Raw genomic sequence first — 27,870 nt, forward strand, 5'->3', positions numbered from 1 at the left:
CACCAGGTGGAGGAGAGAACACAGGGTGAGACTGTCCTATCCAGGTCCCCAGGTGGACAGGAACTCCTCAGAACCTGAGGTCACCTCTGCCCTCTGGGATGTGGCTTGATAAATTAACTCATTTATACATTCCAAAGTCACCAAGCACCCAGTCTGTGCCAGCCAATCAACCCCCACAAGTCACCGGTCCCTGAGGCCTGGCTCCTATTCACTCAGACCAGAGCCAGCTGCCCAGAAGTGCTTCCGGAGAGGCCGTGTCGCACTAGGATGGCACCGTGCCAGACTGCTGCTTTGAGCTTGGGTGTTGAAGGGGTAGGAGGGGGACAGTCCAGGCAGGAGGGACAGGAGCCAGGGGGAGCTTAGGAAAGTAGGTCACTAAAAATGACTTTTTTTTTTTTTTTTTTTTTTTGCTTCTCTGTCCAGAGGCTGTCCCCACATCCTGCCCCACTCTCCACTCACTTTGGTCCTGGCTTGGACAAGTCCCCCATCAGAGGGAGGGAGAGGGGGCCAGCCAGGAAGTATTAGGCCCGTCCACTTCCAGCCCCAGCTCTAGGCAGGCTGAGGGCCCTGTTCTTCCCACCTTTCCAGGCTGGGCTGACTTCTCACCTAGCCCTGGGACAGTAGGAGACATAAACAGCAGACCCAGTTTCCAAGTCAGTGAGCATCTAGTGAGCACCAGCTGTGTACCAGACCACATGCAAGGTCCTGGAGAGGGATTAAGATGTATCAGCCTCTTTCCCCTACCCCAAACAGAAGCCGGAAAAACAAAACTGTAAGCAAATCCGTGATTCCTGGGCTGGGGTAGGAAGAACTTGGACTCTGTTTGGCTTCCGCTGGCACCATGCTCAGGCTGGTAACCCTGGGTAACAGATGAGCTTGAATCAAGGAGAGCAGGATGGGGATGCACCAGACCCAAGAAATCACCTCCAGCCACCCTTGTCCTGCTCCCCTGCCCCCACTGAGGCCAAGCCAGGGCCTCCTTCCCTTTGGACCCTTTGGCCAAGGCCACAGAGGGCAGGTTCCAGGGTCCTTCTGCACCAGCCTCTGGAAGAGAAGCCATGGCAGGGACAGGACCACAAAGTTCCAGACCTCAAGCCACTTCCCTGTATCATCTGCACCCTCCCCCTGCCCCCCATCCCCCCAGCCCCAGGGCCTCAGGGAGCAGATTCCTTACATGCTTGTGGCCGGAGGCAGAACCAAGGAAGTGAGCTGGAGGGAGGTCAGCACAGTCAAGAAAGAGTTAGAAAACATGCCTCCTCCAACCCCAGTTAATTATTGGCAGGGCAAGGGGGAAAGAAGGGGTCACCGAACTCCAGCAGCTTGACCCCAGCCACCCACCTGGGAATAGCATTTGCAGTTGAAGCCAGGCAACCAGTGGCCTCTCTTGCCCCCAGCACCTGGGGGACAGAGCATGGGTGAGGGCCCTGGCCTCTCTTTAGGCAGCCTGGAAAGAAGGCAGTAAGTTCTGCTAACTGTGTGCACTCTGGCTCTGTGCTTGCTCCCTCCACAGTTCAAACTTCCCAAAGAGTACAGCTGGCCTGAAAAGAAGCTGAAAGTCTCCATTCTGCCCGACGTGGTGTTCGATAGTCCACTGCACTAGCCTGGGCTGGGCCCTGCAGGGGCCAAGGGAGAGCCCAGCTGCTCCCCGGGACTTCCAGTATAACAACTGCGTAAAAGAGATTCCCACAAATAAAAGGACAAGTGTGAGGATGACTGCGCAGCCACCGCACCCCCGCCTCACCTGCAGCTCAGGGGCCTCACCCCCCAGCCAGCCAAGCCCCCTGGGCTGGGAGCCGGCAAATGCAAACCTTCCCCTCCAGCTGCTGCCACAGGCTGTGGTTTGAGATTTGACTCTGGACCTTCGATGTGCCCTTAGGTGGAGACAGGCCTCATCCTCACCTATCCCCTGCCACGCAGTCCAGCACGAGGGAGTGGAGTGGCCGCGTGTGTGCCCTGCCCAGTTCTGCTCTGGGAAGCCTTTGGTAGGCAAGCTCCTCTGGCCACGGAACAGCTCCTCCAGCCGTGTTTGCTTTTCTTCCTCCTTATTTTATTTTGTAGAAACCGGATGGTATTTTATTGGCCTTCAAAGATGTCCAGAAGCCGTGTATATAATGTTTTTTAAACAGAACTTTATTCCCAGATGAACTTTCTCATTCTCTAGGACAGGGGCCTAGGGCCGTCTCGCCCTCCCTGAGCCACCACCAGAGAAGGTGCCGGTGTCCGCCTGCCAGCCCAGGGCCCGGAGGAGCCAGCTTCACAGAGAGGCTTTTCTTCCCAGCTGGGCCTGGTGGAGCCCGGGGCAGGGGGAGAGCTGACTTACGCCCCCATGCAGCCTTCAGCCGAGTTTCGCTGGGGCCAGGAGGACGTGCTGCTTGTTCTCAAGTGGACTAGGCCCCTGGCAGAGTTCAAAGACCACCAGGGTCTCAGAGACTTGGTAGCCCCGGCCCCATCTTCCGGGCCTTGTCCACCCAGCCAGGCTTGCCTGAGAGGGTGAGGCCCAGCACTGCGTAGACCATCCCCACCTGCCCCTCAGGGCCTAGGTCTCCAGCTCTTTGACCAGTCCGGTCCCATTTCCTCATCCCCTGGGCCTCCCAGCCTCCAGGCTGCAGGACTCTGGCATATTAAAAATGGAAAAAATCAACTTCTCAACATGTCCTTCACTTTGATTTTGCACACACCGCACTCTGCCGCCCTCCTCCTCCCTGCATCCATTCTTTTCTCGTCTTTCCTTCCCCATTTCCTTCCCTGGGCCTCTTTCCCCGCATCCTGGCCTCTCATTGTCTCTTGCCCTCCTACTGCAGATCTCATGGTCTTCCTCCCAGAAACAGACCAATCTCTGGCCCGTGGGTTTAGGGTTCCTCTTGGGTTATCTCCCACTTCTGACCTGAAATCAACAAGCCCCTTTCGTGCCCTCTTACCTCCGACTCTAGGGACTGCTATTTCAAGATCACCCTTCAGGCCTTTCCAAAGCAAACTCCTTTTGTCTTGTCGGGGACCTAATAGGACTACGCGCTGCCCCATCTGCACTGCCATACACACACGGGCACCACCATAGTGCTACAGGAGGCCCATGGGGGGCAGGACCCCTCTGATGAGAGATTCAGCCAAAGAGCTGCCTCTAGGGGTCATGAGGGCAGTGGCCAGGCCCTCCAGGGAGCAAGATCTGGACCTCCAAGGGACCACTGGGGCCTGGCTGCTTCTCTGCACATACCCTCAGGGCTACTCAGTTAACTCCATCAGACTCAGAGCTTCAAGGTGGATCAGCCTGGAGTACTGGGAAAGACAGGCTCCAGGCCTCCACCAATGAAGAGGAAGCTCCTTTGGACCTGATGCTGGCAGTAGCTGTGCCTTCTGCTCCAAGGACTTTTCCAAAAGGACATTTTTTCTGGCCTTCGCGCACCATAGAATCACTGCCTTTGAAGCTCTTGTCATCTGATGTTTCATGGCCAGAGAGGTGCCCTTAGCTTGTCTCCTTTCCTTGCCACCCTGACCTTGCCTCTCCACAAATTCTTTCCTTCTGGGGACCTGCCTCTTCCTGTCTGGTTTGGCTGATGGGGAGGAGGGTATTTTCTGGGCTAAGCTTTGTCATCAGTATGGGAGGCAGGCGGGAAGCAGGTGAGCTCTGAGACAATGAGCGTGAAGCCTGTGGCCCCTTCCTGCCCCGTGATGTCAGGAACCTCCAAGGTCCGGCTGAGGCCAGGTGTCCATCTCCTTTCCCTACAGTGCATTGGCTCTGGTGGAGTAGCAGAGCATACACCATCTCTGACCTGGCCTTCCAGAGGTTTCTCTGGGAGGGGGACTCTCTACTGAGCTTCTGGCTGGGGAGAAGGGACCCTCACTGAGGACCAAGTGAGGCCGACCGTGTAGCATGCCCAGCATAGCACCTGGCATATGGTGGGTACTCATTAAATGCCTCTTTCCCTCCCTGCAGCTCTTTGGGAGCCCTGACATAGTGAGTTGGGGAGGTAAGAAGCCTCCCTCCCTAAATCTGCACCTTTCAGAGGCTTCCTTGTGGCTTGCCCAGTCCCTCCCTCCAGGTCCCTGTGGCTAAAGCTTCTGAGAGGAAGGGGCTCCCCCATGCAGTTGGACTTCCACGTACATATGGTACACTCTGGAACTTCTCAGGTCCAGTGTGGGCTACAAGAGGACCACAGACCAGCTGTCATTCTGACGGGTAGAGCGGCTCATGCAAGGTCTCAGGTCTGGCCAGGGAGCTGGGTGCCTCTTCCTGCCCTTCTCTTCCTCTTCCAAAGGCAAGCCTTCGGGGCAGGAACCAGGAAGCCTTGGGGAGAGTCTAAAGGGCTAGAGCATTTTAAAAAATAAACACAGGGTCTTGGGACTGGGTTTTGAAATTGAGTTGAGAGCAGGGAAAAAAACCCTGAAGGTTGGTGCCCCTATGGGGCAGACCAGTAGAGAACTCCCTTGACTGTATTTTTTTATCTGGTTGTCTTTCCTCTCTGGCTTCCAGGTCCTCTATGCCAGGGGAGGTACCTGGGTCCCTGTTATAAGACAGGAGCCCTATAGGGAGAGCCCTCCTTTTGTATAAGTACCTGAATGCTGCAGTGAGCAGACTTTTGTAAAATTTTATATTAGTTTCTAATGTCAATTGTGACTCGGTTCCTGGGGGCTGCAGCCAGCTTGGGACTTTTGTAAGAATTTTTGGGTGACTCACTTAGATGTCGTTTCCTTCTTGCTCCCTCTTCCTCTGTGTAATCTAAGTGCATTAAACATATTTGCAGAAGTGCCTGGGTCTTGTGCTCCTTTCTGGATGCCTGGAGTAGGGGAGCGGAAAGCCTGGGGCCCTGGTAGAGGGGGTGGGTTGAACGCAGCCACTTAGAAGAAGCCAGGATGGGGGAAGGCCCCAGAAGACTGTTGTCGGGAGTGGTGGGGGTGCCAAGGAGCAGGATCACGCAGCTGGTGACTCTTCAGTCATGCAGAAATGACTTTGCAGGGACAGGCTCCTTTTCACTGGTCTTGAATTCCTCTAAGGTCGTGGGGGTAGGTGCAAGGCACAGGTCTGGGGAGATGAGTGGGTGGGTCAAGACCCTCTTTATTCCCCTTCTGCCCTCCTCTCACCAAAAAGCCCTTTCCCCTTGGGAAGGTGGGCCTTCCTTACCTCCCATTTTAGAGTCCTCGTGTCCCTTCCAGCGAGGGCCAGGAGACAGCCACTCCCCTAACCATCTAAGTTCAGCCTCCTAACCCACTGCCTGATAGCAGTTTGGAGGGGCAGCCTCAGAGCCGTCACACCCACTGGGTGACACAGAAGCCAGCCTTCCCATCCTGTGGCCTGGGTGAGGAGGTGATGGATCCTCCTTCCGTGGATTGCCCGGCTCCTGTTTCTTCGAGGCCTGGCATGGAACAACAGAGCCCAGTGCCCGTGGGGAGAAGACAACAGCCTGGGACCTCAGAGGCAGGAAGGAGAGGATCCACACCCAGACAGGGTACCCAGAACCTGCAGGACTGCTCTGGGCCTTCACGTGTTCTTTCCCTTCCTGCTAGGCCTAGCTGTCTGTCTGGGAGAACAGCAGGGCCTTTTTTCTGGTCCTCAGGATGGAGCCGTAGCACCCAGAGGCTTCTGCTGGAGCTGCTGGCAGAAGTCCTGGGGGGATCACGAGAAGGGAAGGGGCAGAGGGTGTCATTTCTTATGAAGGGACTCCCTGTCCTCTTTGAGAACCAGTCGTATCTGGGGGACTTTCCCCAAGCCGAGGTCAGTACTCCTTCCCTGTGAACTCCTACTGAACTGTGGCTGGCCCCTGGAACAGTGGGGCAGGTCCTGTCTGGGGCCCTCAGTCACTCTGGCAGTCAGAGCAAGGGAGCTGGGAGGGTCTGGAGCCAGGCTGACAAGCGCAGGGCGGCCCAGGCCACACCCCTTCCCCTTTTCTTTTCTCCTTGGAGGTTGGGGGGTGATTATCTAATCTTCCTCATCTGACCAACCTAGAAGGACCCAGGGCCAGAGAGTTCCTGCCCCAGAGAGTACAGAATTGCAAGATTCTGTGTTTAGGTAGTTCCAGGAGACAGGACTAGGCTGTGGTTATTTCTGGAAAGAGGCTCCTGTGCCTGTATCAGAGACCCCACCCTAGATTTAGGGAGGGGAGAAATCTGCCATGTGTTATGTAATGTAGCCTCCAAAAGACCTGTACATTCCTCCAGGTGTTGCTCTGCCCCATCTGGGGGGCAGCGGGTGGGATGGGGTTCAGGGGCCCTGGGTTGTGGGGAACCCACAGGCTCCAGAGCCATGGGGCTAGGGAGCCTGGGAGATTTGCCAAATTAGCCTGACCAGAAGGAGAATGCAAGCTGGAAGTGACTCAACGCAGCCTGCCAGGCACTGAGGCAGCTACAGGTTGCAGCCCAGAGGAGGTGGGGAGACCAGGGTGGGGGTGAGGGATTGAGGCCCAGGGCAGGAAAAGGGAGAGATCTGTCCCAATACAGCGCCGGGGGGGGGGGGGGGGGGGGGGGGGGGGGGGAAGGGGGGAGGGCGGGGCAGGTCAGGATGTGGTTTGGGAGGGGCAACCATCTCCAGGCCCCTTCCTTGGGGGTACCATGGGACAGTCCCTTTCTCTCCTCCTTACTTCCAGAAGTCTTTGGGAGAGAGCTAAGGACAGGATAAGGGGGAGGGGGCAAGATGCCTGCTGGTGGGAGTCCATGGTCTGTGTTCGTTCACTCATTCTTTGAACAAATGCATGCTAGGCCCTCTGCTATACTCTGGGAGACTGGACACAGGCCCAGCCTTAGAGAGTATGTAGTGCAGTGGGGAAAACAGGGAAACAATTGCAAGGAAGAGCCATAAAAGAGAAAGGCAGTAAGCCGCTTTCCGTCCTACACCAGCTCCACCACTTATTGTCAGTATGACTTTAGGTTTTTCATCTGCAAATGGATATTCACTTCACAGAGCTTTTGCAAGGATTATATGAGACAATACACATGAGACCCCTGGCACATAGTAATTGCTCGATTAGCGTTAACCATTTATTAAAGGGCTATGCTAGGGTACAGACATAGGAAAGGTACCCAACCCAATCTGGGGAGATTAAAAAAGGCTTCCAGAAAGAAGTGACATCTAAGTCAAAACCTGAAGGATACTTAAGGATGAAGAGGGGTCTTTACTTTCAAAAGCCCTCCAGGCAGATGGAACAAGGACAAAGGACCCCCAACTCTTCTTGGGATCAGTAGAGTTCAAATTCCTTTAGCTTTAAGGCATCAAGCTTTCATTTGAGAGCAATTCCCTTGCCTGTTGGATGGAGAACATTTTGAAAGACAGCAAGATTAGAGGTAAGGCCCAGGCAGGCCCAGATTAAGGGAGAAGCAGTAGGAATGGAGAGAATGGAACTCATTCATTGATTCAACAAATATTTACAGAGCACCTACTATGTGATAGGTCCCATTCTAGGCACCAGAGATACATCATTAAAAGAAAATTCCTCCTGGGGTGCCTGGCTGGCTCAGGTGGAGGAACATGGCACTCTTGATCTCAGGGTCGTGAGTTTGAGCTCCACATTGGGTATAGAGATTACTAAATAAATAAATAAATAAATAAATAAATAAATAAATAAAACTTAAAAAAATTTTTTTCTCCTTTCACAGATCTTATATTTTAGTGTTGGGAGGTAGATAATATTTGTTTAAAATAGAGTACAGAGGGGTGCCTGGGTGGCTCAGTTGGTTAAGTGTCTGACTTTGGCTCAGGTCATGATCTCGTGGTTCTTGAGTTCAAGCCCTGCATCAGGCTCTGTGCTGACAGCTCGGAGCCTGGAGCCTGCTTTGGATTCTGTGACTCCCTCTCTCTCTGCCCATCCCCTACTCACTCTCTGTCTCTCAAAAAATAAATAAACGTTAAAAAAAGTTTTTGAAAAATAGAATACAGAGTACATGGGTATATGTGCTCTGGACAAAAAATAAAGCAGAGGAGGAGAGATGGTGAGGGATGGGGTGGAGTGTGTTTTTAAATACAGAGGTCAAGGAAGGCCTCGCTGCATAGGTGACATTTGAGCAAACAATCTCAATGATAGGAAGAAGCGTGCAATAGGGACATCTGGAGGAAGCGTGGTCCAGGCAAAGTAAAGGGCAACTGCAAAGACCCCAGGGGTAGGGGGAGACACACCAGGTTTACTTAAGGAACAGAAGAGGAAGCCAGTGTGGCTAGAGCAGAATGAGAGGAGAGGAATAACGGGAGATTACTTATACAGATGGCAGATTGTGTAGGACCTTGCAGGCAATTATAAAACTTTGACTTTTACTCTGGTTGAAGTGGGAAGCCATTGCGAGTTTTTGAGCCGTGGAGTGACACAATCTAACACATTTTAAAAAGATTTCTCTGGCTACTGTGTTGAGAACTGACTCCAGAAGGTAAAGGCAGAAGCAGAGAAACCAGTCAGGATCTAGGAAATAATCCAGGCTAGAGATTATGGTGAACTAATGGAGATGTGAGGAAGTAGTCGAGATTTGCTGAAGGTTTAGCTATGGAATGTTCACCGAGAAGTGGAAGATGGCAGCGGGAGAGGGGCGAGTGGGGGGAAGTGTGCAGAAATTAGTACAATTTAGGACATGATCACTGAGATATTCATTGTACCTCCAAGTGAAGATGTCAAGTAGGCAACTAGTATACAAGTGGATAATCTGAAAGATATTTAACAAAGGATCTGTAACACCTGATGACTGACTGAATGGATAAGGGAGGTGAAAGACAGGGAGATATTAAGGTAGCCTCCCTGATCCTTGGCTTGGTGATTAAGTGGCTGACAGGTCCACTGACTGAGATGGGGGACGCAGTGGAGGAGAACAGGCTGGAATGTGAAGAAGATGATGAGTTTAGTTTCTAATACATTGAATTCAAAGTGCCCGTGGGACATCTGGGTGGACAGCATTGGTTGGCTACCTGATCTGCAATCAGGAGGGTGAATGTGTGGGCTGGAGATACTGACTGGGGAGTCACCAGTAGACAGAAATAAAGCTTTAGGAGCCAAAGGCTCCAGGTAGCCGGTGTCGATTATTAGCAAGAGACTAGGTTGGAGGGCAGGACGCTGTGGACTGTCAACTTTTATGAGATGGAAATTGGAGAAGTCTGTGGTTAGAAAGATAAGAAGAAAATCAGAAGAAGAGTGTGATGTCTTACAAGTTAAGGGGAGCGGTCTAGAAAGGTAAGGAATGCAAGGAATCCTTATCCTGGAGGGCATTGGTGAGGAAGACAGAGAAGGACCCTCTAGCTGCTCTAAGATAGACCTTGTTTTTTCTCCTCACCATCTTTAGAACATGGAATTAAGAATTAGGACTTGGGGGGCGCCTGGGTGGCGCAGTCGGTTAAGCGTCCGACTTCAGCCAGGTCACGATCTCGCGGTCCGTGAGTTCGAGCCCCGCGTCGGGCTCTGGGCTGATGGCTCAGAGCCTGGAGCCTGTTTCCGATTCTGTGTCTCCCTCTCTCTCTCTGACCCTCCCCGTTCATGCTCTGTCTCTCTCTGTCCCAAAAATAAATAAACGTTGAAAAAAAAAAAAAAAAAAAAAAAAGAATTAGGACTTGGAAGCCATTTTCTCCTTGTTTGTTCATTCAGACACGCAAGCATTCATTTATTCATCCATTCAGGATAAGATTTCCCATGTGAGGGGATGCCAAGTGCTGAAGACAGAGGCTCTGTCCATAAAGGGACTACATTACCACCCCACCCCCCATCAGGAATAAAGAGATGGAGGTCCTAGAGCAAAGAGGCTCTCTGGTTTTATGGAAGGATCAGTGACCCATGGGTTATACTGAATTGGATTTGAATCTCAGTTCTACCATTTAGAACGTTAATTGCTGATGACTCCAAAATCTATAATCTCAGGACAAACCTTCCCCTTGAGTCTGTCGTCCCAACATTTCCACTAGGATATCTGAGCCAACTCAAATTCAACTTAGAGCTAATTATCTTCAATTCTCTTCTTCTTGGTAAATGACACGACCATCCAGCCTCTTGCTGAAGCCCAAATCCTGACAATCATTTAAAAACATTTTGGGGGTCAGTGCCTGGATGGCTCAGTCAGTTAAGTGACCTGAGTCTTGATTTTGGCTCAGGTCATGATCTCATTGTTCCTGAGTTTGAGCCCCACATGGGGCTCTGCACTGACAGTGTGGAACCTGCTGGAGATTCTCCCTCTTTCTCTGCCCCTCCCCTGCTCACACTCTGTCTCTCTCAAAATAAATAAAAACTTAAAAAAAAAAAGACAGAAGTTTGTAAGGATATACTATATACAGTGAAAAGCACAGCTCGATCCCATTCTTATCCCATTTCTGGGTGGGACTCAACCCCCCAGCACGGACTCAACCCCCCCATATCTAACCCATATGTAGTCCTGTTGGCACTACTTCCAAAATATATCCCAAATCTGATGCTTCTTATAACTAGCTTCAAGTCTAAACTTCTTACCGTGACCTACTAGGCCCTGTGTGTTCTGGCCGTGACTGTCTTCTCTCTCACCACAAAGCCTCCTTTCTGCCCTGGAACATGCTTAATCTATTGCTTTCCCATTTGTTTCTCCTTCTGACTGAAGCACTCTTTCCTCAGGTTGTCAATGGCCTGACTCCTCCTGAACATTCAGGTCTTGGCTCAGATGTCGCTCTTCCAGAGAGGTCTGTGTGAGCCCCTTAAGCTCTATCACAGAAATTCTTACATATTTAGTATTTTTTGTGTATATATGTATGTATGTATATGTTTTCCAGGGAATCCCCTAAAAAATGCCCGGCACTTAAAGGCTTTTGTTAAATATTTGTTAACTGACCAATGGACCTCCAGCAGACTACTTCTAAGCCTCTGTTCCCTTATTAATAGAAGGGGGATTATAATGCCTATTTTGCTTGGTAGTTTTAAGCGTCAGAAATGTGGGCGAAAGTTAAAGACATCAGGAAACTGCCCCACAGAGAACCTTCGCAGTTCCTTGCTCAGTTCCCTCAGACAGAAGGTGCAGACTTATAAACCCTCCTTTTCCTCCCAGGTAAAAACAGCTGTGGGTGAAAAGGCCCAGGAAGAAGCGGTCCCACTACGCAGCGGCACCATCGCCCTTTTAAGAAGCGCGGAACTCTCCTCCCACCCTAGTGTTTAATGTACCGAAGTAAGTGCTAGTCACGTGAGGCTCTGGGGGCTGCCCCGCCTTGAAGAGGCGGAGCCCCAGCTTGGAGACCAATAGCAGGAGCAGCCTCCGGAACAGCCCCAACTCCAGACAGGGAAAAGGGGAGGAGCCGGGAGCCACAGCAGCTGTAACAGCACTTCCGGACAATATGCTCCGCCTTCATCCTCCTCCCCTCTCCGTTGGTCTGGGTCTCCAGTGCCGGGTGGGCAGAACCAGCGGGTGCCGATTAAAGGCGCCGCCGTAGCGCTGCCGCTTTCTCCTCGCGTCCCCCTCCCGGTCTCCCCGCCCCCTTCCCGTGTAGCGGGACCGGCCTTGATGTAGGGACACCACCCTCCGCCTGTCTCCGCTGTAGCTCGAGAGTCCGGCTCACTGCAGCCCCCTGCCCGCCCGCATCCCCACCCTGCCGGCCGCACTCTGCTCCGAGCCCATTGTATCCCCTCGCCCCCGGCTGCAGACTCCGAGGCCAGGCCGTGGCGGGAAGATCGGGGACCCCTGTGCGCCCCACCAGCGGTCCCACGAGCCGGGCCCCTCCCCCGCCCGCCCTCTTTGCAACGGCGAGGTAGCGGCGAGGGCGCCCTTCCCTCGGTGCAGAGGCGGAGGGGGCCAACAGGCGGGCAGCAGGGACTCAACCCCCCCCCATCCCCAGCGGCGCCCCCCCAACGTCCCCTTCCCCGGGGAAGGAGAGCCGGAGCCCTAGAGAGCAGAGGCAGGAAAAGAACTGCCCGGCGCGCAGTTCGTTTTTATTATCGAGATTATTATTAAAAGGGGGCGGGGAGCGCAGGATGCGGGGGAGGGGGCTAGAGACGCAGCTATTTTTATTAAACAGATTATTTCTGAAATAATAATAATACGCGCAAGATGGCTGAAGGTGGCCCTGATGAGACTGTTGGGTTTTTTTTTTTTTTTTTTTTTTTTTTGATCTGAGGATAAAGCTCTGAGGCGACTGCCGCTGCGGAGACCCTGCCCGAAGTGCCCTCCCCTCAGTTGTGAAGCTTCGGGCGGACAAACGGACCCACAGACCGAGCGACTGGCGTGGGCCCGCCCCGGACGCGTCGCCTGGGCAGCAGCCGGGGGCCGCCGGCGCTCGCCTTTCTGCCGACTTCTTCCAATTCTAATCTTTTTTTATTTTTTGGAAAGGACCGGGGTGGGTGGAGCAGAGGTGGAGAGAAATCGGGACTTGGCATTTTCTCCTCTCTCTCTCCTAATTTGAGGGAGGCCGCCAGCCCTCCCCTTAAAAAAAAAAAAAAAAAAATCCCACCGAGAGAGAAGAGAGAGAGAGATAGAGAAAGCCCGCTGCAGGACCCTCGAGCGAGCGCGCCCGGACCCCCGGCCACCGCGGCTGCAGCCAGGAGCCCAAGATGGCTGGGCTCTGAGGGAGGCAGCCTGGCCCGGCTGGCTCGGCCCGGCCCCGCCGCCGCAGGCTGGCTCCGACCGCAGCCCCGAGCCTTCCAGGCCGGAGCAGAGGCCGAGAAGAAAAGAAAGTGGGGGGGAGGGGGGCCGGGGTGGCGAAGGGGGAGGGCCGGGGCGGGGGGGAGGGGAGGGCCGGGAGCCGAGCCTCCTGTTCATTAGCAGTTGAGAAAAATTCCTTTCTAGTTTGATCAATCCTTGTTTTCCTCGGCAGAGCCGAGGCGCCCGCCCAGCGCGGAGACCGAGAGCGGGGTCTTTCTGCGGCGGGGGCGCCGGGCGCCGGGCCTCCGGGAAGCGCAGAAGTCGCGAAGAGGGGGTCAGGCCGGAGCACCGCCGGGGCTTCTCCCTCCCTTTCTGGTTGGCTTTTTTTTTTTTTTTTTTTTTTCCACTTCTCTCCCTCCCCCTTCCGTTTCTATTTGTGAAGGGAGGAGGAAGGCAGAGGCGGGCTGGTGTCTCTGGCCGAGGACTGGAATTTCATCTGAATGACTGCCCCTGCGCGCACGCAGCGCCCCGGAGTCGGCCCGCCTGCGCCCCGCAGCCTGCACCCGCACCCGGCCGGCCAGCCGGGGGACGCCCGCGCCGCAGCCCGAGAACCGCCAGTTCGCCTCGCCCGCCCGCTCCGGATCTAGCCGCCCTCGGCGCGGCCGCTCCCGCTTCCCCGGCCTCTCGGACCCCGGACGAGGCGAGTGAGGTGCGGCGCTGACGACCTGAGAGGGAGCCCCATCGCCGCCGCCGCCGCCGTCGTTGGAGGAAGTGTGCGGCTCCCTGGCTCTGTCCGCCGCGGGGCGCGCCCCAATGTCAGCCGCGAAGCCGGGCGCAGGCCGCGGGCCGCCGCTGGCCTAGCCGCGCGGTCGGGGGGCCGGCCTCTTATATGGAATTTGGACCCCGGCGCTCCCCTCCAGGGCTGGTGCCCCGGCCGCGGCCCTGGCGCAGTCCGCCGCCTCCCGCTAGGCGCTCGCGAGGAGGAGGAGACGCAGCCGGGTGCGCGCGCGGCGGGACGACCGAGGTTCCCTCCTCTGGGGGGCAGACGCGCGGAGGGCGCTGGTGACTGAGCGACTGTCGGGGCTTCCTGGGGCCGGAGCTCGGGGCTCGGTGGGCCTGCAGCTGCACCGGACGGCCCCCCAGAGTTGGGCAGTTAGGGAGGCCTGCCCGGGCCCCCTGCCCGCAGCAGCCATGGCGGAGAATTGGAAGAACTGCTTCGAGGAGGAGCTCATCTGCCCCATCTGCCTGCATGTCTTCGTGGAGCCGGTGCAATTGCCGTGCAAACACAACTTCTGTCGGGGCTGCATTGGCGAGGCGTGGGCCAAGGACAGCGGCCTGGTGCGCTGCCCGGAGTGCAACCAGGCCTACAACCAGAAGCCGGGCCTGGAGAAGAACCTGAAGCTCACCAACATCGTAGAGAAGTTCAACGCCCTGCACGTGGAGAAGCCGCCGGCGGCGCTGCACTGCGTGTTTTGCCGCCGCGGCCCCCCGCTGCCCGCGCAGAAGGTCTGCCTGCGCTGCGAGGCGCCCTGCTGCCAGTCCCACGTGCAGACGCACCTGCAGCAGCCCTCCACCGCCCGCGGGCACCTCCTGGTGGAGGCGGACGACGTGCGGGCTTGGAGCTGCCCCCAGCACAACGCCTACCGCCTCTACCACTGCGAGGCCGAGCAGGTGGCCGTGTGCCAGTACTGCTGCTACTACAGCGGTGCGCATCAGGGACACTCGGTGTGCGACGTGGAGATCCGGAGGAATGAGATCCGGGCAAGTACCCTACACACACACACACACACACACACACACACACACACACACACACTCCCTACCTCCTCGGGACCACCCTTCCAGACAGGCTAACTCTTGTGACATCAGGCCAGAGGCGCCCTTCCAAACTCTTATATCCTGAAAGTTTGGGGGCAAGGTCCTGGGAAGAAAGGTCTCCCACTACCTGATACATTTCTGCACCTGTGCACATAGAGTCCATCTTTTGAGTCATTTATAGAATTGAGGTGAGGGGTAGAGTTTGGGTGTTGCTTTTCTGTTCTGCGCACGGCTCCCTCCCCCAGCCTTGTTTCTGTGGGCCCTATGGGAAGTCACCAAGGCAGTGACCCAGGTCCTGCTTCTCCAGCTGCTGTTTATGTAATGAGTGTCCTGGTGCCGCTGCTGTGGCTGACATGATCCATGATGCTGGCATACCAATGAGGAAGTAAACAAAAGCAGCCATGTTAGTTTCAAGCCCTATTGGAAATACACTGGGGGCGGGGGGGTGGGGTGGAGGGGAGCTTCCGGAGGGAGAACAGAACTCTGGTATCTATCTGGACAAGGCCTGGACAGCCAGCGGCATCACTGAACAGTCTCAACCATTCTGATTATTCCCAATTGCCCACTTTTCATTTGTGAGAATCACTGCTCTCTGTGTGCCTGTGTATATTGCATGCGTCTGCATGAACAAACCTTAAAGTATGTGTCTTCATCACTGTGAACCCTTTTCTCCCAGCCCAGCCCTCTATCACAGCCCTCCCACATTTGGGGAGGGGAAGTGGAAGACGGAAAAAGAATCCTGTGGGTTTAAGGTTGAGCTGCCTTGCAATCTGGTTTCAGGCAGCTGGCTCCCCTGGGCTGCCGGCTGGGTGATTACAGAACCGCATCCCCTCCCATTGTATACACCCGGCAGCAGTGGCCAATGTCAAAACCGCCTTCTCCCTCAGGCCTCTGGGCCTGGCTTTGGAGCTGGACTGAGGCAATACTTCCGTCCCCTTCCGTGGAGGGGGGCTCCTCCTAGGTCCCTCCCTGGTCCCCTGGCTTTCAGCATTGAGTCATACCAGAAGGAAGGGGTTGGCCTGAGCCATCTCAGAAGCCCCAGCTTGGAGCCCGGGTGTGATATCATGGGGGTGAGGTTGGGCTTTGGTTGCACTGGGAGTGTTTAATGGGTGGGGGCCCTGGAGGCTAGTTGAGGCCAGTGGGGAGCTTGGGTATGAGGAAGCTCTGAGCCTGGACGGTTATAGATGGGGGCTGTTTCCTGTGGGGGGGAACCAGTCAGAATGAGTCACTGTTTAGCAATTAAAAAACGTACACTTACAACTAACAAAAGGCAGGAGGGCCACCACAAGCTGAGGGCAGGGATAACAAATAAAATTTGCTGTATAATTAGTTTCCAATCGGATGGGCTAACTCTGGGTTTTGTACAGGACGGGACCTATGGTTTCTTAAAGGAAGCATAGAGGATAGAGAGAGGAGCCATTCTCTTCCTTTCCCTGGAGTTGAGAATCAGAGGCCTAGGGAAAGCAGTGAACCCCTAGTGCCCACCTGCAACTCCGGGAGGCAGAGCCCAGACTTTTCTCAGTATGGGGAAGCTGCTGCTATTAATAAAGATGGAAAGACTGGGGGAGGAAGGGAAAAGCGCAGAGGCAGGAGAAAGGAGCGCTGTCCAGTTCTCTGTCCTGGGTTTGGCAGTGGAAAGTGATGGGAAGGGAAAAGACCGAGATGTGGCTGAAAGGAACCAAGGAGGGGGCAGCAGCCAGGATGATGAGTGAATTTGTGCCTGCACCCACGCTTTTGCTCTTAACTGTGTCTGAGTGCTAGGGGTGCTTTTCATTTGGGTGGGGAGAAAACATAATTGTGCCTGATTCGGTAGTAGGAGGGTATCTTTAGATGTGTGTCTATGTTTGCAAGTGCCTCTGAGACTGCTTGCTTTGCCCTTAAATGCACCTGTCTCCCGTCTGTATAATTGGTGGGGGATTGGTGGGGGAAGGGGTTGCCCAGGCATGCAGAGTATACTCTGGGGTTCCCAGCACCAGGTCCATGATCCTGGCTCGTGGAAGGAACTGGTTGGGAAGGAAGTGCTGAACTTTGTCAGCCCCTGTGAGCATGCCTGTGTGTGTGTGTGTGTGTGTGTGTGTGTGTGTGTGTGTGTTCATTCCTGTTCCTGATGTGGGCAGGCGCACAAGTAGGGGGGTTGCATCAGGGCCAGATGTGCAATTCTGTGTACCCAGCAACCTGAGTCTTATTCCCCTCCGGGTGCCCCCACCCCAGGCCCTCTGGATTCTCTCTGGTGACTCAGGGCACTGGAGTTGGAAACCCTTCAACAGGCCAGCACTCCTCAGTCTGAGTTGGACTTACTGAATGTGGAGAAAGGGGCCTCACCCTCAGGAGAGGGGAAGAGCCATAGGGAATCTGAATGGAAGAACCCATCACACTGTCCTTCCTCCAGCCAGGGAGAAGGGCCTTTTCCTGGGCCTCTTTTCCCTTGCCTGAGGGCCTCTGATGCCGTGGATATGGATGAGAGCAACAGAATTCTCCGGGATATAGGAGCAGATACATGGAGACTTGGCACATGCCTTAAAATACGGCTCTGCTTCTTGTGTTTCCTCTTATGTCTTCTGTGGGGTAGGGGTGGGAGGTGCTGCTGAAACGTCCTATCGGTTAGAAATAGGAAACTCTGATCAACCTCTCCTTGGTGGCTCTAGTCACATACTCACAAGCACCCACATGTGCAAAGGCCAGTAGTCTAGAGCAGGAGCCCAGCAGGGAGGCAAGCAGGGCTTCTCTCCAGCCTAGGGCACTAGCAGGGGAGTCAGGCCAACTCTGTTACCCCACTCTGCCCTTGCAAAGCCATTGAGTAGACCACATTGCCCTGAAGCTTGGAGGCCCATTGGATTGGCCCCAGAGACCACTCTATGGGACATGCCCAGACCCCAAATATGTTCTCCCTTGGGGCTATGAGAGGATAATGGCCCAAAATGGGGATATCCAGGTGGGCCTGAGTCTGGCAGCCCTAGGTAGTCAAAGCCTCTTCCAGCCCCCAGGTTTAGCGGTTCATCTAAGCAACAGGGAAGTGGTGTAAGCCGGGAGTATCCCTATCTCATGACCTCCTTCAACAAGAAAAGAAGACCTAGTTATATGTATGAGGGACTATGCAGGGTGTGTGTGTGTGTGTGTGTGTGTGTGTGTGTGTGTGTGTGTTCAGGTCATAGTAGTGCCCCCGTGTCATTCCTAGGCCCCCAGATCAAGACTGGAAATGTTGCCAGAACCCTTTTCCTTACATGTCTCATAGCTTTAATGTTGAGAGATGTTCCCTGGGGTGGGGGTGGGGGGGGGTGCAGGGAGAGGATCCCACTGCTCAGGGCCAACTTGGGGTTTGTAGCTGCCAGAGGAGAGGTGCCACTTTCACTGCCCCCATTGCCCCTGGCTGGAGGGCTTGCACTGGGACCCTGGCGGGGACCCTAGGTCTCCGCCCCATGTGTCCGTCTCTGGGTGGGCTGTGGGGGTGGGGGCTGCCCTGGCCCAGCTGACTCGGGCAGCACAGACCCCACTGCTCCCTCCTCCCCAGACCAGACTCCTGACCTCTCAGGTGGGGAGGCAGCTGACCTGTGTAAGTTGAAGGGCAATGTAGCTGTCCCTTCCTTGATCATCCTGAGTCTGCAGGGAAGGTGGATCTGGTTCGGCCTTCCTCCCTGGGCCCCAGGCAGAGAGGAGTCTGAGGCAGAGGCCCAGCCCCCACCGCCACCGCCACCCCAGGATCCTGCTGACACAGCCAGGCGCCTGTCATGCACGCCCTATTGATTACTCTGCCTCCTGCAGCTCTGGATGGCCGTGCGTCCATGTCTGTCTGCAGGTGTGCACGCACGCGTGTAACCGGAGTGTCTGGTTGTGCATCTCCCATGTGACCGATTTTCTTGTATCTCCTGTGTATATCTCTGAGAAGGTACAGCGTGAGTGACCGACTTAATTGTGTAGCTGTCCTGCGTGTGGCTGTGGGGTCCGGAAGGCGTGCAAGCGCGCGTCTGTGAGAGACGAGGTTGACTGCATGGCCCGCTTGCTGTATACCTGTGATTGGAAGTTGAGGGTGTATTGCGTGACTGTCAGCACCATGTTGCTAGCATGTGGCTGCCTGCTCTGGCTCTGAGACTTGTGCGACTTTCTCAACTGGTGGGGGCGTTGGGGAGGGGAAGAAAAGATGGAATTCACCTTCGGGCGAGCTTGTTGCCTGTGGCCGGTATTGGAGGCAGAGGTCCAGGTGGCTCCTGCGATGCTGTGTTGGGGGCAGTGTGGGTGGGCCTAGGAAGAAGGTGAGCCCGGCTTGGGCCCCTGCCCTGGACCAAGCAGGCAGGCCTGGCTGGCCTCCTCCCTGCTCTGGGAAAGCCTTCCTTCCCGGCCGGCCTGGTATTCAAACCCAGACAAAGGGGGGCTTTCTCTCTCGCCTCTTTGTTCTGCTGCCCCAGAGCGCTGCTCTCTGCATGGCAAAAGCTAATTCCACTCTGCAGCTGGGAAACCTTCTCTGGGGTCTGCCGGGGCTTGTTTCAGAGAGCCTGCTTCTCTCCTTGCCTTGGCTTCTGCCCTCCAGCCTCTTCCCTCTGCGTCTGTGGTTGCCTCTGCCTGGGGGTCCGCATGGTAGCCCAAGGTAAGGGCCGAGGCCTGGAAACTGCTCTGTGACAAGGGGAGAATGCTGTGGCCCAGGGAGAGAGGAGGCCAGCATGCTCCTAGGACGAGGGCTATAGTGAGAGTGGGGGGCAGGTTTGGAAGCTGGGGAGGGGGTCAGGATGGTGTAGCTCTGAGCAGGGGCTGCAGCCAGAGCTAGAGCTGAAATGGCAGCTCTCTGGGCAGGGGTGTGAGCAGAGAGAGGTGCTCAGCAGCCCAGCCCCCTCTTCTTGCCCCCCATGACTCTCCCCACCACCACCACCACAGGGGCTGCTGGATCCAGCACTGGTCCTGTCTGAAAATCTCAGACAGGGGTTGCCTCTGGCCCAGCCCCTGGGGCCCTGTTCCCTCCTGACCTTGCTTCTCTTCAAGGTTGACTTGAGGGTTTTAGTATTATTATTTATTAACTTTTATGCAGCCCAGAGTCCCCATGGCCTCACCCGTCTGCCCAGTCCAGTCTGGCATCAACAATGCCAGCTGGGCCTGACCAGTCAGACTCCAGAGGGATGTGAGGCTTTCCTGAGGCAGGAATGTAAGGAGCTAGGAGTGCCCCTCTCTTAGAGGGAGCAGCTCCAGGCGGAGTCTAGAACATTGGGCGACAGGTAGGAGGAGCAGGATGTCCTGGGGCCTGTTCTTCATACCTGTCATGTATGATGGAATGGGAATGGAGTGCCCCCATGTCTTCTTGATGTTTTTGCCCTCACGGGACCAGGAGGAGACCACAAAAGGCCTTACTTAGGTTCTAAGGGACATGCGCCGCTGAGTGGAGTTGGGCCTCATATCGCCCCTCCTCCTTCCTGCTGGAGGCCTGGTCCCTCCAGCGCTGCTAGTCTAGACCAGGGTTCCCCACTCCGCTGTGTTCCTGCACTGCACTCTTGAGGTGTGCCACAGTCCAGGTGACTCACTGTGCTCTGGGAGGGGTTTGTAAAGAGCCCTCGTATCCTTACCCCCTGCACTGAGAGCCCCTGCTCTGAATCAAGCAGGAAAATCTGGTCCTATCTCTCAGCTTTGGGTTTTTCCCAGATGGGAAATGGGGCCTCAGCTCTCAGCGATTCCTCGGACATTGGGATGGAAAGAGGCTGCTGGAAGCGGGGAAGGGTATAGGCCCTGCTTCCTCTGCCCCCGTCTTCCAGCTTCTCAGCAGCCTGATTCAGTCATTTGGTGGAATTGAGGTGAGGGGTAATGAAGAGGCAACAAGTGAATATTCCTTTCCCTTCCCCCAGTTTCCCGGTGCCTGAGGTAATAGTGATTCCCCCCAACCCTCTGGCTCCCTCAGGTTTTGTCTGTGGCAGGATTAAGATCATCTGGCCCCAAGAGAGGGCCATCCCTGCAAGGGTGAGCTGGCCAGCCTGGGTCCCTGGGCCCTCCTCCCAGCCCTCTGTGATGACTGGCAACTCTTGGCCAGTTTCCTTCCCATTCCTACCCCCTCCCCTACCTACCCCTGCAGCAGAGACAGGAGCTCCATGTCCTCTGAGATGGGGGTGGGGGAGTGAAACCCAGCCACCTGCTAGAGAGTGTGGCCCCTGCCTTTGCTAGGCCTAGATTGGGCTCCCACCCCAGAGGGCTCTGGGCAGGCAATGTCCCAGAGTAGAAGTACTGCCAGGAAAGGCTCTGAGAAAGGTCTGGAAGAAGGCCGGGGCTGAGCTCCACCCCTAGAACTGGACAGGAGGTGCCTCCTTTGGCTTTTCCCTGAGGAGTCAGCCATGAATTCCTTGAAGGGTTCCAGAGGGGCGAGAGAGGGGCCTCCCACTGCTCCAAAGGATGGGAGTGGAACAGCCCCCATTCCAGTCCTCTGAGGGAAATTGGGCTGGGAAGCTAACCTTGGTGCTGCCTCCTTCCCGTCTCTCATCTGGGACTTAGCCCCAGGTGTGCCCCTAATCTGATACTGATGGGTTTGGTCATGAGAATTAGCTAGGTGGGGAGACCACAGTGCGCAGATGTATGGGATGGAGTCAGGGGTGGGGGGCTTTCCAATATCCTGAGCATTGGGAAGGCAGGAATGGCCCGCTGTCTGAGACACATCTGGAGAGAGGGGCTCTGTCCTCTCAGTGTGGGTACAAGGCATCCAGAAGGCAAAAATTTGAGGGCCAGTTGTTACAAGGGAGGTAAAAAGCCTACTGTTCCTGAAGGGGTGTCCTGGCCACCTTGCCTTTATGGCAGGCCTCCCTTAAGTGTCTGGGCCTTCAGGAGGCCCAGTCTTCACCTGTAGGGGGCCGGATGCAAGTATACGTGTAGCTCTGTGCAGCACTGTGCATGAGGTGGTGCCAGGGCCCAAGTGGCGATGCGTGCTTGTGTGTGTTCTGGGAACTTCTACCAGGGGCTGCTACCCTCTTGCTCTAGCTGTGGGCAGTCTCACTGGCAGGGAGGATGCATGACTGCCTCTTTCCTGCCCCGCCACTCAGCTGTGTCTCCTTACAGGCTCTGACTCTCAGGCTGGCAGCGACCCTTGTGCATGTTGGGCTGGTGTGGGGACCTGCTGGAAGGGCAAAGTGCCCGGGACAGGGCAAGGTCTCCTGGGGCTGGTTCTTACAGGTCCTGTCCTAGGTCATTGGTCAAGTTGATGGGGCAGGCAGTACCCCAGGCTTCTCCAGCTTAGAATCCGGCTTCATACCCCCCATCTCCTCCTGTCCCCAGGTTTTTGTTTCCGGGGCAGCCAGCAACTCGCAGCGAGGTTGCTGAACTCTCTTGCAGGCCTTGGTTTCCCCAAATGTAAAATGGGTCAGAAGAGTGAGGAAGGGATTAGTGGTTGTGTCTGGGGAGCCAGCTGGGTGTGGGTGGGAATGGGGGTTTTAGGTCAAACTTGAGGGTCACTGTGAGGCCCCCGCAGAGGAAGAAAAAGAACAATTCCTTGTTGAGTGGACACTTACTGTGAGCTAGGTTCTGTGTAACCTGCTTTGCAAACCTTATTTTTGTGGGCAAAACCGTGCCTTTATTCAGTCAACATGCTATGCATCTGTTGAGTGCTGGGGTCTCTGTGTCGCCTGGCTGAGAAGGTAGGTAGAAAAAGACCGCAGCAAGCCCTATTTTCAGCAGGCTCAGAGCTTTGCAGGGAAATCAGACCAACTTTGAGAGGCAGGCTACAGAATAATGTCCTGGGGCGCCTGGGTGGCTCAGTTCGTTGAGCATCAGACTCTGGATTTTGGCTCAGGTCATGATCCTAGGGTTGTGGATCAAGCCCCGCGTCAGGCTTGGGGAGCCTGTGTAAGATTCTCTCTCCCTCGGCCCCTCTCCCCCGCTCGTACTCTCCCTCTCGCTAAAATAAAATGAATAAATAAGTAAATGATTTTTAAAAATGAATAGTGCTGTCCTATAGGTCTTTTTGTGATGATGGTAATGTTTTGTATTTGTGGTGTCCAGAACATTAGCCATTGGTGACATATAGTTATTGAGCACTCAAACTGAGGCTGGTACAACTAAAACTGATGTTTAATTTATTTTAATTTATTTAAATTTAAATAGCCACATGTGACTAGCTACTACCACACTGGACAGTACAGCTGCAGAGGGAAGGCACGCTGTGACAGCCCCACTGCATGGCAAGGATAGGGAGTGACCTGTGCAAACTTCGAACAGGGGCCATGGAAAGTTTCCTAGGGAGTGGGCCTTAAGTTGGGCCTTGAAGGATGGACAGAGGGAGGAAGGGGGCACTGGTGGGCTGTAGAAAAACGTCAGCAGATGGGCGCCTGGGTGGCTCAGTCGGTTAAGCGTCCGACTTCGGCTCAGGTCATGATCTCGCGGTCCGTGGGTTCGAGCCCCGCGTCGGGCTCTGTGCTGACAGCTCAGAGCCTGGAGCCCGTTTCAGATTCTGTGTCTCCCTGTTTCTCTGACCCTCCCCTGTTCATGCTCTCTCTCTGTCTCAAAAATAAATAAAAATGTTAAAAAAAAAGAAAGAAAGAAAGAAAGAAAAACGTCAGCAGAGTGCAGGGAGTTCAAGTGTGCACAGAGCATTGGAGAAAGGATACCAGCCCACCTGGCTGGCGGTGGGGGGGGGGGGGGGGTGGTGTCAAGTTGTAAGAGAGCCGTCATTGCCAAAATATTGGAAGGAGGGAGTCATTGAGGTTCTTGAGCAGGAAGAGACCGTGTTCGAAGAAGCATGTCTGGTAAGGGAGGATGACAGGATGGATGGAACAGGCAGGATGGACAGGGCCGGGAGGAGAGGATTGTGGAGACAGGAGATCAAGGGCTGAGAATAGCAGCTTCATCCAGCACCTTCCAGTAGACTGGCCTCAGGTTCTTTTTTTTTTTTTAATTTTTTTTTTTTTTCAACGTTTATTTATTTTTGGGACAGAGAGAGATAGAGCATGAACGGGGGAGGGGCAGAGAGAGAGGGAGACACAGAATCGGAAACAGGCTCCAGGCTCTGAGCCATCAGCCCAGAGCCCGACGCGGGGCTCGAACTCACGGACCGTGAGATCGTGACCTGGCTGAAGTCGGACGCTTAACCGACTGCGCCACCCAGGCGCCCCTGGCCTCAGGTTCTTAAGCAAGCCACAGAGTCTCCCTTCCACTTGGGTCCAAATGAGAGGCTGAGGCTCTCATTTGGAGGCTCATTTGAGGCTTTAGCAAGGACTTCAGAGGCCTAACCCTCAGCGTCAAGAACAAAGCTGCCCTTGATGCCCTTAAGTGCAAGTAAGGCAAGTGTAGGGTGATATCTCTGGACTAGGCCAGCGGGCCTGGATGACCTCGGAAGGTTGTTTGTCCCTCTGCAACTTAGGGTACTCATCTCTAAGATGGGGCTCCCCAGAGAAGCGGCATGACTTGTACAAGAACAGACCCTACTGCTGAATCACCTAGGTTTGTATCCTAGCTGTGTGACTTTGGACAGATTGCTTAATCTCTCTGGTTTCCTCTTCTCCGAAATGACGATAATAGTAGTGCTTAACTCACAGCATTACTGGGATGCTTAGATAAGTCTGTATAGGAAAAGCACTCAGAACGGGCTGGCTGGACCCTGCCCTCAGAAAGCTCATGGTTTAGATACGTGTGGGAAGCTATTCCAGGCTTTCAGTTCTTGGGAACAGGCTTCCCAGACAGCTGTCACCAGGCCCCTGGGATTGCATGGGGGGCCAGAAAGGGTTGGATGGCAGAAATTTAGGTCATCTAAGTCCAAGAATCTATAGGATGAGTCTGTTCTGTAGCAGGAAGGATGGTGCTCACCCATCCCTGGTAAGGGAGAGAGCCGCAGCCCCGTCTGACACCCCTTCCCCACCTGTCCCTGCAGAAGATGCTGATGAAGCAGCAGGACCGTCTGGAGGAGCGAGAGCAGGACATTGAGGACCAGCTGTACAAACTCGAGTCCGACAAGCGCCTAGTGGAGGTAGCTAAGCCCAAGCCCGTGGTATGGGGTGGGCCGGCTTGGGTGCAGGGCCTTGGGCTGGCTCCCTGTTGGGGCTAGGATCTGTTGTGTGGTCGACGCTGTGCCAGAATCCCTTGGTCAGTTATTCAATGAACTGTCGATTGCTGAGCCCCCACTGACGTCAGGGGTAGCCGACCCAGAGCCCTATGCTACCAGCAGGGAATTAGCAGGTTCAGACCTCGCCGTGGGGAGCTGTGGGCAGCCTGGGGATTCGGGGTCCCAGACTCCATCGCCCAGGACGCGAGACAGGCAGAAGCGCAGCCCGAGGTCCCTGGCACTCACTGCCCTCCCGCTCCCGCCCCCGCACCCGCACCCGCAGGAGAAGGTGAGCCAGCTGAAGGAAGAGGTGCGGCTGCAGTATGAAAAGCTACACCAGCTGCTGGACGAGGACCTGCGGCAGACGGTGGAGGTCCTGGACAAGGCCCAGGCCAAGTTCTGCAGCGAGAACGCAGCGCAGGCGCTGCACCTTGGGGAGCGCATGCAGGAGGCCAAGAAGCTGCTGGGTTCCCTGCAGCTGCTCTTCGACAAGACAGAAGACGTCAGCTTCATGAAGGTGGGCTGGGACCGGGACCAGCCGGTGGGATCCGGGTCATTCCTCATTCGGAGTCTGCCATTCTTTGCTCCCAACCAGTTTCCCCCACCAGTATGCTCCCAGGGCTCTGGAGCCAGCCTGCATGGACTCAGAACCCTCCTCCTCTGCCCCTTCTAGCTTCGTGAGCTTGGGGGCGAGTCATATAATGTTCCCTATGCCTAAATTCCCTCACCTATAAAATGGGGTTGATGATACAGATCTATAATCCTTTATCCACAATTCCAACTTTTAAAAATCTCTGAAAACTATTAGGAAAAATTCTGACAACTCATTTAACAGAAAAAAAAATTGACCTGAGCTCATGTTGGCAATTAATGGTCTTTATTTATCTTGCTTGACACAAGTATTCAAACATTTTGCTGCAGAAACATTGATGTATTGGATGATGGTGTCCTACTCGGGATAATACGTAACGTATAGAACAGGCACCATATTTTCCCTCCTACAATCCAACAGTTTCCAAATTCCAAAACACATCTGGCCCCATGAATTTCAGATAAAAGACTGAGTGCCTGTAACACCTTGCTACCGTAGTTGTGTAGATAAAATGATGGATGTATAGAAAGCACTTAACGGTGTTTGTCACATAGTAAGTGCTCAATAAATGTTAGCTATTCTTAACTTTTAGAAATGGAGGACTGCCCCCCCGCCCCCCCCCCCCATCGGCCCTTACCATACTTTGGGGGAATCAGACAATCAGCCCTGCCTGGGGGGAGGGAGCATGGGGCAGCTCTGCTTTCTCGTGTTGCCTTTCCCACTGACTAACCCTTTTCTCTCCCCCTAGAACACCAAGTCTGTGAAAATCCTAATGGACAGGTGAGCAGATGGCCACCAGCCCCCAGGGGAACACATCTGGGGGAGGGCAGGGAGGGCCAGGCCCACGGGGGGAGGTAGGGCAGGCTCACCGGTGATACCTCCTCACAGCAGATGCCCCGTCCACTGCCCCCAGGACCCAGACCTGCACGGGCAGCAGCCTTTCTCCCCCTAAGATCGGCCACCTGAACTCCAAGCTCTTCCTGAATGAGGTGGCCAAGAAGGAGAAGCAGCTGCGCAAGATGCTAGAAGGTGAGGGTGGTATCCTCAATGGAAAGGAGAGAGCCCTTTGGGCAGGGGTAAATGCCAGAGCCTTCTCTCTGAGAGGCAGCATGGCCTAGTCAGATAGTCTTTTCTTTATATCCTGGCTTTGCGCCTTCCAGCTATTGGACCTTGGGAAAAGCCACATGCCTTCCCTAAACTTCAGTTTCTTCAGACATAAAATGGGAATAATAATAGTATCTACCTGCTAATGGAGTAGTCAGCATTGACCAAGATGGTGCATGATGTAACGAGCTTGGTCCTATAGACAGAAAGTGGGGAAAGGAGACCTGGGTTGCTTGGGATGGGAGCTTTGGCGACTTTTGCCCCAAACTCTCCACAGGCCCCTTCAGCACACCGGTGCCCTTCCTGCAGAGCGTCCCCCTGTACCCTTGTGGCGTGAGCAGCTCTGGGGCGGAAAAGCGCAAGCACTCAACGGCCTTCCCTGAGGCCAGTTTCCTAGAGACGTCGTCAGGCCCTGTGGGCAGCCAATATGGGGCAGCAGGCACAGCCAGCGGCGAGGGCCAGTCAGGGCAGCCCCTGGGGCCCTGCAGCTCCACGCAGCACTTGGTGGCCCTGCCGGGCGGCGCCCAACCAGTGCATTCAAGTCCTGTGTTCCCCCCATCACAGTATCCCAATGGCTCTGCCACCCAGCAGCCCATGCTCCCCCAGTATGGCGGCCGCAAGATTCTCGTCTGTTCTGTGGACAACTGTTACTGTTCTTCCGTGGCCAACCATGGTGGCCACCAGCCCTACCCCCGCTCCGGCCACTTTCCCTGGACAGTGCCCTCACAGGAGTACTCACACCCGCTCCCGCCCACACCCTCCGTCCCCCAGTCCCTTCCTGGCCTGGCGGTCAGAGACTGGCTCGACGCCTCCCAGCAGCCTGGCCACCAGGATTTCTACAGGGTGTATGGGCAGCCGTCCACCAAACACTACGTGACGAGCTAACGCCACGCAGGCAGTGGGGAGCTGGGGAATCTTCCCCCCTAGCCCCCAGTGGCTCGGGAATTATGCATCCAGAGACCTGCCCTTCTACCTTCCTGTCTTCCCTCCCTTCCTCCTTCATCCGCCACTCCCCCCCCCCCCCCCCCACCAAGTCTTTTCCTTTTGGATTTTGTTTTGTTTTGGGCTTTGTTTTTGATTTTTTTTTTTTTTTTTTTTAATGAATCTCCTGGACGCGGAGGTGACAGTGAGAGCTGGCCTGGGCTGGGCTGCAGGTAGCCCTGGAGTTGGGAAAGCATCTACTTCAAGGCATGGAGCTCTCTCTCTCTCTGTCTCTCCTTTTTTCTTCCACTCCTTCCCCTTCCCACCCCCTTGGCTGGTAGGAGCCTCAGCTTCCCCTAAAGCCTTGGGGGATCCCACCCTCCTCACCCAGCCCGGGGAGGATGGACCAGTGCCCACTGGCCTGTTGCTCGTCTTGTTTTTCTTTTGGGCAGTTTGATCACTGACTGAGTAAGGAATGACCTGTAGATTGTGGGGCTTTTTTTTTTTTAATTTTTTTAAAACCAAGAATGATTTCTCCTGCTTCCTTCTTCTCAACATCCTCCCAGATGGAGTTCAAAGGCCACTTCTCAAGCAGCTTTTGGCACCTTCAGCCTCAGAGTGGAATCTTAAAGACAGGAACCCCATGTCCAGGAAAGGGGAAAAGGAACTTTGCCAATGATAGTGACCACAGCAAAAGCAAATAATAATAATATTAATAATAATAAAGAGAAATAAAAGAAATAATAAAATAAAAAAACCATAGCACAGCCCTTGTTGAGGTCAGTGGGGGAGGAGGGGCTGCCCCGAGTTGGGTCCTTGCCTGGATTTTGACACAGCAACTTCCTGTAGTGAGCACTTTGTATGAATCGTGGACTTCCTGTTCTCAAGACGCAGGTATTTATTCTGTAATCTATCTAGAGCACACACCGAAATCCAACCTTCTAATAAACATAATGGCGCAGTC

At 54.8% G+C, this 27,870-nt stretch overlaps 2 protein-coding genes across 8 annotated transcripts in view; both read left to right on the forward strand.

Moving 5' to 3' along the window:
- The window catches only part of SUFU (SUFU negative regulator of hedgehog signaling), a 125,421-nt gene extending 113,034 nt beyond the window's left edge, over window positions 1-12,387 (forward strand). For 3 of the 7 annotated variants that reach the window (XM_045438725.1, XM_045438729.1, XM_045438726.1), the window contains 2 exons: window positions 10,960-11,076; window positions 12,020-12,387. In XM_045438725.1, coding sequence (XP_045294681.1) covers window positions 10,960-11,067 — 108 coding nt within the window. In that variant the 3' untranslated portion in view covers window positions 11,068-11,076; window positions 12,020-12,387. Of the gene's footprint in view, window positions 1-1,510; window positions 4,742-10,959; window positions 11,077-12,019 lie in introns of those variants that run through there. The other 4 variants (XM_045438730.1, XM_045438731.1, XM_045438727.1 and 1 more) reach the window with 2 other exon arrangements.
- A 238-nt stretch (window positions 12,388-12,625) lies between these two features.
- On the forward strand, window positions 12,626-27,867 carry TRIM8 (tripartite motif containing 8). The gene is made up of 6 exons (XM_045438723.1): window positions 12,626-14,244; window positions 24,119-24,214; window positions 24,573-24,806; window positions 25,630-25,661; window positions 25,795-25,910; window positions 26,263-27,867. The coding sequence occupies exons 1-6, from the start codon at window positions 13,675-13,677 to the stop codon at window positions 26,868-26,870; spliced, it is 1,656 nt and encodes a 551-aa protein (XP_045294679.1). The 5' UTR covers window positions 12,626-13,674; the 3' UTR covers window positions 26,871-27,867.
- The last annotated feature ends 3 nt before the right edge of the window (window positions 27,868-27,870 follow it).

This window comes from Leopardus geoffroyi, chromosome D2 (genome assembly GCF_018350155.1).
Source record: "Leopardus geoffroyi isolate Oge1 chromosome D2, O.geoffroyi_Oge1_pat1.0, whole genome shotgun sequence".
NCBI lineage: Eukaryota > Metazoa > Chordata > Mammalia > Carnivora > Felidae > Leopardus > Leopardus geoffroyi.